The sequence below is a fragment of the Carcharodon carcharias genome, chromosome 1 (assembly GCF_017639515.1).
Source record: "Carcharodon carcharias isolate sCarCar2 chromosome 1, sCarCar2.pri, whole genome shotgun sequence".
Classification (NCBI taxonomy): Eukaryota; Metazoa; Chordata; class Chondrichthyes; order Lamniformes; family Lamnidae; genus Carcharodon; species Carcharodon carcharias.
In genome coordinates, this window is record NC_054467.1 from 34,650,514 (window position 1) to 34,668,467 (window position 17,954).

The following is a 17,954-nucleotide window of genomic DNA, read 5'->3' on the forward strand; positions in this document are numbered from 1 at the left end:
AATGCTGGCCTTGCCAGAGACACCCATTTCTTGCAAATGAATAAATATTTAAAAATTGCTTGGCAGTTGAAGCTTAAGACAAATGTCTGAATGAATTTTTGCTCCTAAGGCTATTAGAAATGCCTGGGTAGAGGTGCTGGATGGAATTGGAACTTCCACCCCAGATACAGATCGGAGGTGGCCAAAGGGGCTGACAAGTGCCGAGGTCAGCTGGTTAAAACATATTAAACATTGGGCCCTCTAGGCCTCACCCCTTCTCAACCCAAACCCACTCCCAATGCCCATACATGCCAACTTACACTCCTCACCAATCCCCACGGCCCCTTATTGACCCTATGCCAACTCATGCCCCCCAAACTTTTGCCCTCGTACCTTCAATGCCAACTGACCCAGTATTCACCATGGACCGACCTCAAGAACCATGCTGAGATAAAATAAAATAAAGATCTAAATATCTATTTAAAAAACCTCATTCATGAAAGCCCATTCAATACATTTAAATCCCCTCAACTTCATAATACTCTATAAAAACAAATTTTGCATTCATAACCATAAACAAAAGACAGCCAATCCTTTAATAACCTCTGTGAGCTGTCCATCAATTTTTTAACTTACACCCTCCACTGTGATGATAGGTTGTAGAAAGTAGTCAAGCAGTAGCCATGTTATAATTATAATACTTAGGGTTCTGTCAATACACAGGTATTGACAGTGATGGCACATGTTTTATTTTCAACTCAGACAGGGAAAGGCAGTTTTTAAAAAAATTTTCAAAGGGCAGGCTATTTAAATATCTTCACTGGGTGACAAGCATACAGATCTTATCTACCCTTCACGAGCATTTATATCTCCTCTAAAAATTTGCAACTCTCACACTGCGGCTTAAGGCCCTTGCTCTAGCAAAAAAAGGGTTGTTTGATCTCAGTGCGGTGTTCAAATGGCCCTGCTGAGTTCAGATTTCCTACATGTGGGAGTTACGCTCCATTCTTTTTCTCTTACTGGCAAAAATATGATTGATTGAAAATGGGGGCTTCAGGATTTGGGTCTCTCCGCCATTTTTAAAGGACCCCAGAGTCTTCATGCTCTGTGAAAATTCTCATTGATTTTCTTCTGCCTTCAGAAGGCAAGAAATATCACAACAGGTCACACAATAAAATCAGTAGATGAAATAAATAAATAAAATGTAAGCTAAACTAAACAACTTATTTGACTAAACAATTCAAAATGCTTGTTCCCTGGATTTGCTATGAAATCTCTGGGACCCTGGCACTGACAGGAGTTTGAAATACAGAAATCAAAAGTATATACAGTAAGTTAAAAAAACCCTCAAAACATTTTTAAATGTCAATAGTTAGCTGGGGAATGCACCATACATACTCAATAAGTAAACATATAATTTTTCACTCATTCTATTTAGAAGTACTTTTAAAACGTTACCTTGATTGTGTCATAGCACCCAAAGTAGGAAGCTCGATACACAATGATGCCATTCACTGAAACAGCAAATCCCTGATAAAGTCCCCGAGGCCCATCCCGCTTTGCAACTTTCATGATGCAATCAGCAAGACCTGTAAACTGCCGCTCCTTCGGACCTGTAGTTTAAAAGAACATGTTTAGTTACTTTAAAAGAGGTCTTAGTTTTCAATACATAAAATTAGTGCATAATTGTGAATAAAGATGCTGAATTATAGAGTGCACTGTGGTTGTCCAGCCCAAATTAATTACACTAATTGTATTACGTTGGCTCAGCAGGCCAGGCCGTACTCTCAATTCAGCCAGGTGCTAAATCCCAATCCAGGGCTGGCATTTTCTGCTCTGGGCCTAAGTCAGGTGGCGGGAGTGGGAAGTCAGAGGGGCTCCCGCTGGAGAGCAGGGCAGGTTAGCATGTTGAATTGTGCGCTGCTGACCTAACGAATTATGCAGCCAGGAGAATTACATCGCATCATGTGGTGGGGCAGGTAAAAATTTGCATGCCCCGCCATTATGTCTGGGCACCATATTTAAAAGGCATCCAGACAGCAATTCATCACGTTGAGTCCAGGACATTGAGATGGCTTCTAGAAAGCAGCAAGCACTGGACCCATGGTTCAGTGATGCCTCCCTGGAGGCTCTTCTCCAGGTCTTTGAGGGCAGAAGGGACGCCCTCTTTCCCAGAGATGGAAGCAGGAGGCCCACCTGACTCACCACAGCAGCCTGGGAGGAGGTCGCTAGAGTAGTCAATGCCATAGGGGTGCAGAGGAAGACTGCCCTACAGTGCAGAAAACACGAACAGCTTAATCTCTGCCTTCCTAAAAGCCCTTCAGAAGCTGCTGGGGTGCTGCCTCATTGCCTCACTGCAGTCTGTGTGGTCAACTGGTAGGAAGGCGACTGTGGGTTGCTGACCCAGCCGCACTGAAAATGGGGTGTGGTTGGGGGGGGGTGGGTGGCGGGAGAGGTGTGTTGTAGTAGAGGGCTATGCCATGCCTCTGCAGCCCTTGTCCACCTAACTGCTAAAGCTCACAGGTCTGGTGGGGGCTGCCGAAGTATCCTTGGGAACTAGCAGAAGTGCATCATTTACATAGCGCACACAGCTGCCAATGGGTCAGTGGTAGAGGGGCTGAATGTTGAGGATGCTGGATGGGGTGTCAATCAAGTGGCCTGCATAGTCCTCAGTGGTGTCCAGCTTCGTGAGGGCTGTTGGAGCTGCACTTCTCCAGGCAAGTGGGCAGTATTCCTCCAAAACCCTGACTTGTGCCTTGCACATGGTGGACAGGATTTAGAGAGTGATGAGGTCACTTATCAGCCACACAATTAGCAGCATGCACCCAGCACCTGTATCAGAAGTGCTCACAAACCATCTACCTTTACACAAGAGAAGACAGTGCACAACAGATGAGAGGGAGAAGACAGGAGGGAGCACACCCAACATCCAGCCTCACTCACAATATGAGCAGTGGGCTACTGAGCTGGCAGGGAAAGATCATAACCACACACTGCCTCCTCCAAGCATCCAGTGAGGAAGCATGCTTAATATCTGCAAATTGGGTTCTGAGGGTGAGGCTCTGTGCAATAAAGGAGGCAGCCTAGGCAATCACTCATTCTCTCCTCTTTCCACTTAAAATGGCAGTAGGAGGCCAGACCTCGCACCTGGAGTCAGTCCCAGCCCGCAGGAGGCCTCGGAAGAGGACAACTTTTCACCTGTACAGCCATCACAGCATTCACCTGCACCCTCCACCAGCCTAGAGACACACACTTCGGTGGCTCATAGCTCTAGTTTAGGCTTGGGCTCAAACTCTGGTGGTCACCTCACAGACACATGTCCACAGCAGGAGGAGGCATTGACAGCGAAGATCTCCAGCACTCGGTAGACTGCTGGAGAAAAGGCCCCTGCTGAGTCCGAGTCAGGTGATGAGCCTCTGGGAGAGGTCTTGGAGATGTTGCTGGAACGTCAGCGAGAAGCAGAGGAACATCAGGCAGAGGTGTCAGGGGCCCTCAGAGTGGCATGTGAGGTCGAGGGGTCTGTTCGTGTGCTCTCTGATGTAGTGGTTCCCACATGTGAGGGCATCGAGGTCCGTAATGGGGAGGATCGCAGATGCCATGGAAAACCTGGTCCAGCAGAATGCCCAGTTTCTGCCAGAGATGATCTCAGACCTGCACGCATTGCTGGAACCATGGGTGAGCTTCTGCTGTGGTTGCGTGAGAGTGGGGGGTAGGGGTGGAGGAGAGACAGGTACAAAAAGAAATATAAGAAATAACAAAAGCAACACAAACATTTTTAAAAATCATACTAGGATAAAGAGAACAGTCAGGAACAATATGGGCCCCTTGACTTGCTGCAATATTCCACTGAAACTTGATGCAAGCTTGAGAACAGCACCTCATTTTCCAATTAGGCATTTTACAGGCTTCTCGGCTCAACACTGAGTTCAAAAATTTCATACTATGATCTCTGTCCCCAGTGTTGATTGTTTTTTTTTGCCATGTACAGTCTGAATTTTGGTTTCCCTGGGCAGAATTTTACAGTCGGTGTGCGGGAGCAGGTCTGAGACACCGGCACGTAAAGTGATGCACGATGATGTCGGGCATGCACCATAGCGATATCGCGGAAGGCCGCGCTATGAGGACGGAAGTGCGCCTGCCATTAATTAACGGGCTAGTTAAGGCCCTTGAAGCATCAATTGAAATCGATTTTGCTCAGCCCGTGCAATTTTCAGGGCTTGGCACGGGCACAACAGGCAGGCGGATAGGCCATATTTTCAAGAACCCCATCCACGGGCGGGATGAGAGGAGTGAGTGGGCTCGCTAATGTGAGTTGTTAGTACTTTAGATTATAAATTATTGCTACTTGCTTGTGTGAACAGGGCAACTTTACTTCGCTTCAGAGATGCTTTTACAGAAATAACAGGCTTCAGTTCTGGACTCCGGAGGAGTCATAACACTTGGGGACTTCCCTTACCCTGGGAATGGGGATTGTGATCTCTGCTGGAGGCACTTCCTGAGGAAGAGAGGGCCAGAAGGGGGAGGAGGCCAGGTGTCCCTATTCAGCCTCCAGGGGAGCTACCTGTGGGAGGACAGGGCAGGCACAAGGGGCGCAGGGCCAACAGGAGGTCCAAGGCAGAAGACGCCACAGAAGATGCCACTATCCTGCAGCCAGGGTTTACAGGCGGCGATGCAGCTACCTCAATATGTCCAAGGTGCAATGCTGAAGGAAGCTCTGCCTCTCAAGGGAGAGCATGACCTCCATCAGTCAGATGATCAGCCCTCAGATCAGCTCCAACAGTGTGGGGGGACACCACATGCCAGTGGCGAAGGTCACGGCGGTCCTCAACTTCTATGCCTTCGGCTCTTTCCAGGGGTAGGTGGGTGACCTTTGTGGAGTCTCCCAATCAGCTGTCCACAATGGTGTCAAGCTGGTGACAGATGTGCATTAACTTTCATTCACTACTGCACGTACGTGGCCATCCAGGCAGAGCTAGCCAGAGGCTTTACAGCGATTGCTGTGTTCCCCCGCATCCAGAGTGCAATCGACTGCACACATGGCCATCAAGGCACCAGCAGGTGAGCCGGGCGCCTTTGTCAATGGGAAGGAATTCCCCACTCCATGAACGTACAGATAGTGTGTGACCATAGGATGCAGATTCTGCAAGGTACCCAGGCAGCTCCCATGATGCTTACATCCTTAGACACTCCCAGGTGCTGAGGCTCTTCAGTGCTCCAGTCAGGTTGGATGGACGGCTGCTGGGTGACAAGGGCTATCCCCTCAAAAGGTGGCTCATGACGCCACTCCGCCATCCAAGAACAGAGGCCGAAGCGGTACAATAGGAGCCATGCCTCCACAAGGGCAGTGGCAGAGAGAACCATCAGTCTTCTCAAGATGCGCTTCCGATGCCTGGACTGTTCAGGTGGCGCACTGCAATACCCGCCAGATTGTGTGTCACTGATAATGTTGCACGCTGCGCTCTCCACAATCTGGCGCTGGAAAGGCAGTGGAGTAAGATGATGGTGACACAGCTGCTCTGGCAGCAGACGATGTGCCCAGTAGTGAGTCCGAGGACGAGCATGCTCAGAGGATGGAAGCAGACCTGGGCAACCTCCAGGGAGGCAGCGACACCTGGGAGGCTTTGATCCAATGCTCCTTCAGCTAGCCTACCAAAGATGAAGCACCACCATATGCCAGGGCTGCAGGCTCCAAACTCGATAGCTGACAGGAACATTTGCTTGATGGAGTTCCCCAGAGGTCAATGTTGGGACCTTTGCTCTTTCTGATATATATTAATGACCTAGACTGGTGTGCAGGGCATGATTTCAAAATTTGCAGATGATACGAAGATTGGAAATGTTGTCAACTGTGATGAGGATAGGCTTGAACTTCAAGGACAGAGACATGTTGGTGTTTTGGGCAGAATAGTGGCAGATAAAGTTCAATGCAGAGAAGTGTGAGGTGATCCATTTTGGCAGGAATAATACAATGAGACAGTATAAAATAAAGGGAGAGACTTTAAAGGAGATGCAGGAACAGAGGGACCTTGGTGTATATGTACACAGGTTATTGAAGATGGCTGGGCATATTGAGGTACCAGTTAATAAAGCATATAGTATATTAGGCTTTATTACTAGGGCATTGAGTACAAGAGTAAGGAGGTCATGTTGAACTTGTATAAGACACTAGTTAGATCTCATCTGGAGTACTGTATCCAGTTCTGGGAGCCTTACTTGAGGAAAGATGTGAAGGCATTGACGAGAATACGGAGGAGATTTATAAGAATGATTCCAGGGATAGAGAACTACAGCTATGAGCATAGATTGGAGAGGTTGAGACTCTTTTCCTTGGATAAAAGAAGGCTGAGAGGAGACTTGAAAGAGGTATTCAAGATCCTGAGGGGTATAGACAGGGTAAATAGTGAGAAACTGTTCCCACTCAAAAGAGCAACAAGTACTAGAAGGCACAGATTCAAAATAATTGGCAAAATGAGTAAACGTGATATGAGGAAATTTTTTTTCACCCAGAGGGTGTGACTGGAATCTGGAATGAACTTCCTGAAAGGTGGTGGAGGCAGCTTTAATCGAGGTATTCAAAAGGGAGTTGGATTGCTCCTGTAAAGAAATAACGTGCAAGGTTACAGGGATAAGGAAGGGGAGTTGGACTAGGTAGAATGCTCCTTCAGAGAGCCAATGTAGACCCAATGGACCAAATGGCCTCCTTCTGTACTATAATGATTCTGTTATTCTGTGGGTTAACAGGAATGTGGGGTTAAGGTTACAATCAGATCAGCCATGATCTTATTGAATGGTGGAACAGGCTTGAGGGGCCGAGTGGCCTATTCCTGCCCCTAATTTGTATGCTCCTAAACCTGGAGTACATTAAGCAGTTATGGGCAACAGCTTAGAAAGGATTTGTTTGCCTCTGAGGGAGTTCTGCACAGATTTATTAGAATGTTACCTGGATTCCAAGGTTTAAATTATTAGGAAAGATCACACAGAGCATGGTTGTATTCCCTGGAATTCAGCAGTGGTTAAGGGGTGATTTGATCAAAGTTTTCAAGATGTCAAGGGGAAATAGATAGGGCAGTCAGAAACTATTTCTGCTGGTCGGGGAGTTCAGGACTAGGATCATAGTCCAAAAATCAGAACCAGATCTTTCTTGAGTGAAACTAGGGAGAACTACTGTCTACATAGGGTCAATTGTTAATTTCAGATCTAAAATAGTTAGATTTTTGTTACTCAAAGGCATGAAGGGATTATGGGCAAAGGCGGGTATTTTGGAGTTAAGTCACAGGTCAGCCATGAACTCACTGAATGCAGAACAGGCTTGAGGAGCTAAATGGCCCACTCCCTGTTCCTATGCTCCTGTACTTATTTTCTTCCATGCCTCCAAGCCACACAGAGTTTCTCAATTAAGTAGAAGACATCTTTTCTCCTGTCCTCCCTCAGCCTTTAAACTGAGACACCTAATCCTCCGTGATTTCATTTTCCATCTCAGGTCTCTTTAGCCTTTCTCGTTTGAATTAACTGCCTTCCTTCCCTCCCTAAACATTTCTCTTGAAGAGAAGCTCCAACTCATGCTCACAGCCGTCTCCCACAGCCTCCCATGATCTGGATAACTGACAAAGCCATTTGCTTGTATTTTTCAGCACTAATATACCTGCTTTCAATCCCACTTCCTTCTGCAACTGCTATTATAACTTACCCTATTCCGCACCCCCCCCGCCCAAGTAATTTACAAATTCCCAATTACTGAGTGCGTAACCTTCCCTCTTCACTTCTGTAGCTGTTGATTTGCTCAGGCATTCCCTCACTTCCAACCTTTTGTACTCATGTCTCCAGTAAAATATTTAGTCTTTCATCCTCTTTGCTCCCCCTGGTATGACTCCCAGTTTTGTTCCCTCAACTTCAAAGGCACAGCCTTCAGGGTATCTGGCATGTAACTGATTTAGCGGTATACTACCAGGTCTGGCTGGATCACAAAGTGCTATCTAACTTCCTCCTCCGCTAAAATCACTCACTACTCCATGATCATCTTGGAGAGCAAAAATAACTCCTGGCTTCTTTCCTCCACAATCAACCATCTCTTTAAACATTTTTTCACTGTCTGGTTCAACTGTGAAGGGCTTGTCACTAAGATTGTTCAGCTACTTCCAACCTTCCGCCCTGCCCTTGTCCTGAACCTGTGTCTCTAGTTTCATGCTCATCTCCCTCATACCCTATTACATCTCATCTCTTCCCATGAAACCTACCTCATGCTTCTATCAAACCAGCCCTACTAAATGGCTAATCAGCCAACAACTCTTCCTGGGCTCTATGACAGTTGACATTGTAAATTCTTCACTCTTCATGAGGGCAGACAGTGCAACTTGAGTACTTGGTTGGAGAGATGCCTTAGAAGGGATTGCTTTAGATTCCTGGGGCATTGGGACCTGTACAAGCCAGACAGAAACATAGAAAAATGGAAGCTGGAGTAGGTCATTCTGCTTTTTGAACCTGCTCCGCCATTCAATATGATAATGTCTGATTCTCTCCCTTATTGCCATACTCCTAATCTCTCCCCATACCTTTTGACGCCTTTGGAGTCCAGGAATCTATCTATTTCCTTCTTAAATATATTCAGTGACTTTGCCTCCACGGCTCTCCGTGGTAGAGAATTCCACAGGTTCACCAGCATCTGAATGAATGAAGAAGTTTCTCCTCATCTCAGTCCTACCCTGTATCCTGAGATTGTGACCCCTTGTCCTGGAACCTCCCCCCCAGTCAGAGGAAACATCATCCCTGGATCCATTCTGTCCAGCCCTGTCAGAATTTTACACGTTTCAATGAGATCCCCTCTCATTCTTCTAAACTCCAGTGAATACAGGCCTAGTCGGCCCAATCTCTCCTCATATAACAATCCTATCATCCCAGCCACCAGTCTGGTGAACCTTTGCTGCATTCCCTCTATGGCAAGTATGTCCTTTCTTAGGTAAGGAGACCAAACCTGCATATAATACTCCAGATGTGGTCTCATCAAGGCCCTGTATAGCTGCAGTAAGACATCCTTGCTCCTGTACTCAAGTCCTCTCACAATGAAGGCCAACATACCATTTGCCTTCGTATGACTCTTCTTCAGAGCTCTGAAGAGTCAGAGTCATACAGACTCAAAACGTTAACTCTGTCTTTCTCTCCACAGATGCTGTCAAACCTGCTGAGTTTTCCCAGCATTTTTTGTTTTTGTTTCAGATTTCCAGCATCCGCAGTATTTTGCCTTTAACATGCCAATTGCCTTCTTAGCTCCTTGCTGCACCTGCATGCTTGCTTTCAATGATTGGTGTACAAGGATAACTAAGTCCCTTTGTACATCAACATTTCCCAATCTATCACCATTTAAATAATATTGTGCCATTCTATTTTTCCTACCAAAGTGGATAGCTTCACACTTATCCACATTATACTTCACCTGTCATGTAGTTGCCCACTCACGCAACTTGTCTAAATCACCCTGAAGTTTCTTAACATCCCTCTCACCACTCACATTCCCACCTAGTTTTGTGTTGTCAGCTAATTTGGAAGTATTACATTTGGTTCCCTCATCCAAATCATTGATATATGTTGTGAATAGCTGCGGCCCAAGCACTGATCCCTGCAGTACCCCACTAGTCACCATGTGCCATTCTGAAGACAACCCATTCATTCCTACTCTGTTTCCTGTCTGCTATACAATTCTCAATCCATGTCAATATATTACCTTCAATCCCATGTGCTTTAATTTTACACACTAGTCTCTTATGTGGGACTTCATTAAAAGCTTTCTGAAAATCTAAATACACCAAATCCGCTGGTTCTTCCTTATCTATTCTGCTAGTTAATCCTCAAATTCCTGTAAATTTGTCAAACATGATTTCCCTTTCATAAATCTATGCTGTCTAATCTGTCTAATCCCACTGACATTTTCAAAGTGTCCTGTTATCACATCCTTTATAATAGATTCTAGCATTTTCCCTACCACTGATGTTAGACGAACCAGTGTATAATTCACTGTTTTTTTCCCTTCCCTCCTTTTTTAAATAGTGGGGTTACATTTGCCACCCTCCGATCGGCCAGGACTGTTCCAGAATCTACAGAATTTTGGAAGATGACAACCAACGCATCCACTATTTCCATGGCCACCTCCTTTAGGACCCAGTAGATTATCAGGCCCTGGGGATTTAGTGGCTTTCAGTCCTATTAATTGCTCCAGCGCTGTTTTTTTTAGTAATACTAATTTCATTCAATACCTCCTCCTCACTAAACCCTCGATTCCCTAGTATTTCTGGGAAGTTATATGTGTCTTCCTCCCTGAAGACAGGACTAAAGTAGCTGTTTAATTGCTCTGCCATTTCTTGTTCTCTATTATAAATTCCCCCGTTTAGGGCTGTAAGGGGCCTACAATTTTCTTCACCAAACCTTTTCTTCTTATGTGCTTAAAGAAGCTTTTACAGTCCTCTTTTATTTTCCTTACAAGTTTGCTCTCATACTCTATCTTTCCCCTCTTAATCAATCTTTTGGTCCTCATTTGCTCAATTCTAACCTGCTCTCAATCCTCAAACTTCCTACTTTTTCTAGCAGCTTTATATGACTCCTCTTTAATACTATCCTTAATTTCTTTTGTTAGTCTTGGTTGGGCTACATTTCCTGTTGTGTTTATGCACCAGGAAGGAATATATAACTGTTGCAATGCATACATTCGTTCCTTAAATATTAGCCATTGCCTATCCATGCCTTTTAATGAAGTTCCCCAATCTATCTTAGCCAACTTATGCATCATACCTTTGTAGTTTCATTTGTTTAGAGTTAGGACCATAGTTTTGGATTGGACTACTTCACTTTCTAACCTAAGGAAGAATTCTATCATGTAATGGTCACCATTCCCTAAAGGACCCGGCATGATAGGATTATTAATTAACCCCTTCTCATCGCACAAAACCAAATCTAGGATACCCCATTCCCTAGTTGGTTCCTCGACGTACTGGTCTAAAAACCAACTCATACACACGCCAGGAATTCATCTGCCATAGAATTATTACTAATTTGATTTGCCCAGTCTATGTAAATTAAAGTCACCAATGATTATTGTAGCACCCTTGTTACATGTATCTCTAATTTCCTGTTTAATGCCGTCCCCTACCTTAACACTACTGTTTGGAGGCCCATAGACAACTAGCACTAATGTTTTCTGCCCCTTGTTAATTTTTAGCTCCACCCAGACTGATTCTACATGTAAATTTTCTGAGCCAATATTTTCTCTCTGTTTTAACCCCTTGTTCACAGTGAGGAAATTCCCCAGAACCTTAACGAACTCCAGAGCAATTGGGCGACTGGAGAAGATTCAGAAGCCTGTTAGAAAGTTAGCACTGGATGGTTCACAGAAGAGAAGCCTTGGGTCCCCCATCAAATAATCTCATTTCCTGGCTAAATGCTTACCCTCACGATTACTCCGAAGAGAGTAGTATTAGAATGCAGTGAATGAAGATCCCAGCGCCTGAGCTGAAAGCAGCATATCCAAGCGCCTAGCCAAAGCAATGTTATAACAGTCGGTCATGTTGGGCGCGGGGAGGAAAAGGACACCGTGATATGTGCCCTGCACGGACCATCATTTCAGGGGCAACTACTTTCCAACACAGGAACAATGCCCTTGTACTTGTATTCACTGGTGACTCATTGACAGAAAGAGAACCTTTGGGGACTAATGTTTACTCTTGTCTGTTTCTCACTGATACTGCAGAGGAGAGACCATCACAAAGATGGAGCCTGGATTTATCACTACCTGTATTATCATTTACAGGCAGAAGAAAAGATTGCGACGGAAGTGTCTAGCTCACCAAAGGCAGGAACAAAACCCTTAATACCAAGGGCCAGCAGGGCCCCCTGTAGACGCAGAGGATGAAGTTCACAGAAACGTCATGCATAGGCAGCTTGCAAGACCCAGAGTGTACAGAACTTGCATGTCTTGTCTGCAGATGAGCTAGAGCCAGGTTCACTGATGCCTCCGCATGTCCAGAGATCTGATAACTCACATTTGTCATGTTCTCCAGGTATTGGCACCACGGGGACTGGGAGGGCACCCATTGCCGGAGGCCATGACAGTAATGGCCGCACTCAACTTCTATGCCAGTGGCTCCTTCCAGGGCTCCACTGGAGACCTCTGCAGTCTTTGGAGACCTCTGTGCGTCAACGCACAATGCATTGATGAGGTCACAGACACCGTTTTTGCCAAGAGCCACAATTACATCAACTTGACAGAGATCAAGCAAGCCATGACGCCAGAGCACTGGGCTTCGCTGAGATTTCCACATTACCACAGGTGCAGGGTGACATCAGCTACACTCATGTGGCTATAAAGGCTCCCTGGCAATAAGCGCTCCTATACATAAGCTGGAAAGGCTACCACTCGCTTAATGTACAGCTGGTCTGTGACCATAAGAAACTTATCATGCAGGTTTTTGCCAGATAGCTAGGAAGCATCCATGACCTATACATCTGAGTAGATCACAGATGCCAGACATCTTTGAGAGACCACACAGATTCCAGAACTGGCTCCTCGATGACAAAGGGTACCTGCAAAGGATGTGGCTGATGACACCCATCCAGCAGCCTTAGACTCCTGCAGAGAGAAGGTAGAACAAGACTCATGAGCTACCCAACAAATGGTGGAGCACACCAAAGGCATCCTAAAGGTGCAATTCTGACACCTGGACAGATCTGGCGGAGCACTCCAGTACAGTACCCAGAGGATCTCAAATCATTGTGGCTTGCTGCGCGTTGCACAAACTGGTGCTGCAAAGGTGGGAAGGCTTGCCAGATGACGAGCTGGAGGAGCTGCACATCTCCTCGAAGGACCTCGAAGGGCATGAGTTTGAGGAACTCAAGGATGCAGGGTAAGAGGCCACAGCACAGGCTAGATGAGGCAAGCATGCACATGAGGCCCTCACTGCCACCAGATTCCACCAGGAGGATAACAAGTTGCAGTGAGTACCCTCTTGGACAAGTTCCCTCCATCATGGGCCAGCATGAACATCAGCGTTACTATTCCTCTCATTTCACCCATGCACTTCAATACGAGAGCGAATAGTTACACATCCAGCTCATGTCGTCCTGATCCTCTGAAGGATGGTGAAGCCTCGGGAGCACGTGTCCTTGCTGAGAAGAGGTGCCGACTAGAAGAGGGTGTCCCGGCATCAGACGTCAGGAGGTGCTGCTTCTTCAAGAAACTTACCGGCATCGTAGTTGCAAAGGCACCCTACAAGAAACAGTTGTTGCACGATCCTCAGTGGGCTTGTAGCTGAATGCCTTCAATCTGACAAGGCTGCTCAAGGAGATGGTGAATCAGATAATCCACACTTTGGACAAGGCAGTCGATGACATTCCGCTGCTGTGAATCAATTTAGAGATGACCCAGTCTTCTGTGGTGCAATCTTCCAAATCACACTGACATCCAGCACTCTCAGTTAGGGATCCTGGGCTGCATTTATCCTCACCTTAATATGGATGCGGACTACTGAGCATGACAATGTCAAACAGTTGCCTGCCAGACAATAAAATTTCTCCTCTTTAACACAGACATTGTGCCCTCATAGCCAGCCCTGGCCTTTGCGAAGTCCAAAATGCTCAGACACTATGAAGCTCTCAAGGGCACGCGTCATTGCTAAACAGCACATTTCAGCTTCAGTACATCCTCGCTCCTTTACCATTGCTCCCCTCCAAATTGTCTAAAGCAAAGACATGCGCTTCCAAAGCACGCCCAAAGGCTCTACTGCCCTTCAAAAATCACCATTTGGAATTAGCATCAGTGACCTCAGGTGCACAAGGGCCTCTGGTTGACTCCTGGAGAAGGGGCAGCTGGAGTGGTATCGAGGTGCAGGACCAAAGTCTCCATGATGGCCACCACCCTATCAGTGTTGACCTCGGTATGTTGGTATGCTGGTGCTATCACCTCAGACTGAAGGTAGGTGGTCTCTTCCATTGTCCATTGCAATCCAAGGAATGCAGCTGACATCCCTTCCTTAAGTTCCTGTGATTGTCACTGCAGTTCCACCAAGTGATTTAGGACTGAGTCCGGAAGCTCGTCATCAGACTCGAGCTCAACAAAATCATTGCCTACAGCAGTCCACTGAGCGCTGGTGACTTCAATGTCCCTGCCTCCATCAGTTTTGGACCAGATTGTGTGCTGACCCCGAGGGTGCTCGAGAACTAAGTCCCACCAAGGTGTGTCTCTGCGTTGGTGGAAGGTGTGGGTGAGCGCCGTGACGGATCTTCTGCTGTGGCGTCCTCTAGTTCCTCATCCAAGGTGTCACTGGGGGCTGAAGCGGAGCGCCTGGCTTGTGGATGCCGTTGGGAGCTTTCCAGAGGTGCCTATGAGAGGAGAGATAATTAGTGCATGGCAGGCAACTCTAAAACAGGACAAAGCACTCAGAATGGTTGTGTGAGGGATGAGCTGGTGCAGGATCCTCACTTTGGTGTGTGCTGCTTACCTCACTGTCAGTGCAGGTACGGTCTATGTCCTCTCTGGCCAGCTCTATGGCTCGATTTTCGAACTAAGAGAGGATCCTGATTTCCGGCACGTCAACCCCATTCTGGACATCTCCCTGTGATTGTGCATGGATTTGTCCTGCATCAGGACAGATGAAGAGAGTGTGAGCAAGACACATACCAGGGCAGATGACAAGGATGCCTGGCACGTGTGGTTGGGAGTGGAACCATGTACGGGATGAAGATGCAAGGTGCAGAGGAGATGAGGTCAGATGGAGATGTGATGGTATGTATGAGAGAGAGAATGAGTGGTGATGTGTTTTGAGCTGGTAGTGATTGAGATGCCAGTGAGAGTGTGATGGGCTTGGTAGTGTGTTAGCTGACAGTGATGCAATGGTTGACTTACCTTGGTGGCATGGATAAGATCATTCATCCTCTTCCTGCAGAATGGCTGACCTCTTCAGTACTGTGTTGACACTGACCACCTCTGCCACCTCCCAAGCTAGATTGGTCACCCTGATGGACATCCTGCAGCCAGAGCAGGGTGGAGAACATTGCCATTCAGGGCCATGTCTTCAGTGGAGCAGTCCTGGGTTGCCGACATTGAGAAGGCTGTGTGCAGCTGCACTTTAAATATGGCGCCCGGAATGAGGAAGTGGTGAGCCAACGGTGGGGCCGGCTGATCAGTGGCTGTCCACCAGTGATCCGCCATGTCTCCCGTGCATGCATAATTCATGTAGCAGGGAATGGACTATATGGCGCAAAAATCCGCCATTTTTCACGCCTGCTCCCGCACTTAAGTGCAATGGGGGGAAAATCGTGTCCTTGGACTTGGACAGTTTTACTGCTGCTGCTTCAATTTTGCCAGAGTCAAACTGTTTAAGGGGGCTGAAGTCAGATAAAAGAGTCTCTGGGAATCCATGCCTTCAAGATTGTTGTGAAGGTTCTGAGCAGATTCTGCAGGGGTGTTCCATTCTGGTAATGACCGTCTCCAGGGACCTCAAATGGAATAATGCTGTTGGTGAACATGACTTGAGGGCCAAGTCGATTGAGTGTATGTACAAGTGACCGAGTTAGAGAACTTTGGAAATACATGTGATGTCACAAGTCTGTGGGAAGTGATGTGTGTGCTTGTGGTTGTCTAAGACATGTCTTTGTTGTATCTGCTATTTGAAGTCAAATTTCGCAATTATTTGAAGTACAATTTGCTTGTTGATTCATGTTTAATTTGCATTAGTTCTGATTCATGTCAAAATATGAGTTACAAAAAGTGAAATCTTGTCGGTAATTTATGAATTTTTAAAAATTCATTCACAGGATGTGGGCTTCGCTGGCCGGGCCAGCATTTATTGCTCATCCCAACTGCCCTTGAGAAGGTGGTGGTGAGCTGCCTTAAACCGCTGCAGTCCATGTGGGGTAGGTACATCCACAGTGCTGTTAGGAAGGGAGTTCCAGGATTTTGACCCCGCAACAGTGAAAGAACGGCAATATATTTCTAAGTCAGGGCGGTTAGTGACTTGGAGGGGAACTTCCAGGTGGTGGTGTTCCCATCTATCTGCTGCCCTTGTATTCTAGATGGTTGTGGTAGTGGGTTTGGAAGGTGCTGTCTAAGTAGTCTTGGTGAAATCCTGTAATGAATCTTGTAGATGGTACACACTGCTGCTCCTGTGCTTCTGGCTTGTATCTTGTAGATAGTAGACGGGCTTTGGGGAGTCAGGAGGTGAGTTACTCGTCGCACGATTCCTAGCCCCTTACCTGCTCTTGTAGGCACAGTATTTATATGGCTAGTCCAGTTCAGTTTCTGGTCAATGGTAATGCCCAGGGTGTTGATAATGGGGGATTCAATGACGGTAATGCCATTGAACATCAAGGGGCGATGATTAGATTCTCTCTTGTTAGAGATGGTCATTGCCTGGCACTTGTGTATTGTGAATGTTACTTGCCACTTGTCAGCCCAAGCCTGGATATTGTCCAGGTCTTGCTGCATTTGGACATGAACTGCTTCAGTGTCTGAGGAGTCGTGAATGGTGCTGAGCATTGTGCAATCATCAACGAACATCCCCACTTCTGAATTTAAGATGGAAGGAAGGTCATTGATGAAGTAGCTGAAGATGGTTGGGCCAAGGACACTACCCTGAGGAATTCCTGCAGTGACATCCTGCAGCTGAGATGACTGACCTCCAACAACCACAAGCACCTTCCTTTGTGTTAGGTATGAATCCAACCAGCGGAGAATTTTCTCCGATTCCCATTGTTCCAGTTTTGCTAGGGCTCCTTGATGCCAAACTCAGTCAAATGTGGCCTTGATGTCAAGGGCATTCACTTTCACCTCACCTCGGGAGTTCAGCTCTTTTGTCCATGTTTGAACCAAGGCTGCAATGAGGTCAGGAACTGAGTGGCCCTGGCGGAACCCAAACTGGTGTTAATGAGTAGCTTATTGTTAAGCAAGTGCCGCTTGATATCAAAGTTGATAACCCCTTCCATTAATTACTGATGATCAAGAGCAGACTGATGGGGCAGTAATTGGCCAGGTTGGATTTGTCCTGCTTCTTGTGTACAGAACATACCTGGGCAATTTTCTACATAGCCGGGTAGATGCAAGTGTTGTAGCTGTACTGGAACAGCTTGGCTAGGAGCGCGGCAAGTTCCGGAGCACAAGTCTTTAGTACTATTGCCAGAATACTGTCAGGGCCCATAACCTTTGCACTATCCAGTGCCATCAGCCATTCCTTGATATCATGTGGAGTGAATTGAATTGGCTGAACACTGGCATCTGTGATGTTGGAGACCTCTAGAGGAGGCAGAGATGGATCATCAACTCGACTCTTCTGGCTGAAGGTTGTAGCAAATGCTTCAGCCTCATCTTTTGCACTGATGTGCTGGGCACCCCCATCTGTGAGGATGTGGATATTTGTGGAGCGTCCTCCTCCAGTGGGTTGTTTAATTGTACACACTATTCACGACTGTATGTGGCAAGACAATAGAGCTTAGATCTGATCCGTTGGCTGTGGGCTTGCTTAGCTCTGTCTATCACTTGCTGCTTACGTTGCTTGGCATACAAGTAGTCCTGTGTTATAGCTTCACCAGGTTGACATCTCATTTTTAGGTACGCCCGGTGCTGCTCCTGGCGTGCCCTCCTGCACTCTTCATTGAACCAGGGTTGACCCCCTGACTTGATGGTAATGGCAGAGTGCGGGATATGCCAGGCCATAAGGTGACAGATTGTGTTCGAGTACAATTCTGCTGCTGCTGATGGCCCACAGCGCCTTATGGATGCCCAGACTTGAGTTGCTGGATCTGTTTGAAATCTATCCCATTTAGCATGGTGGTAGTGCCACCCAACATGATGGAGAATATCCTCAATGTGAAGACGGTACTTTGTGCGGTGGGCACTCCTACCGATACTGTCATGGACAGATGCATCTGTGGCAGGCAAGCTGGTGAGGATGAGGTCAAGTATGTTTTTCCCTCTTGTTGGTTCCCTCACTACCTGCCACAGA

The 17,954-nt window shown here is 46.7% G+C and overlaps 1 protein-coding gene across 1 annotated transcript in view; it reads right to left on the reverse strand.

Moving 5' to 3' along the window:
• The window catches only part of LOC121270245 (ADP/ATP translocase 4-like), a 112,873-nt gene that overhangs the window by 45,856 nt on the left and 49,063 nt on the right, over positions 1-17,954 (reverse strand). The window contains exon 4 of the mRNA XM_041175592.1: positions 1,438-1,592. Coding sequence (XP_041031526.1) covers positions 1,438-1,592 — 155 coding nt within the window. The remainder of the gene's footprint in view (positions 1-1,437; positions 1,593-17,954) is intronic.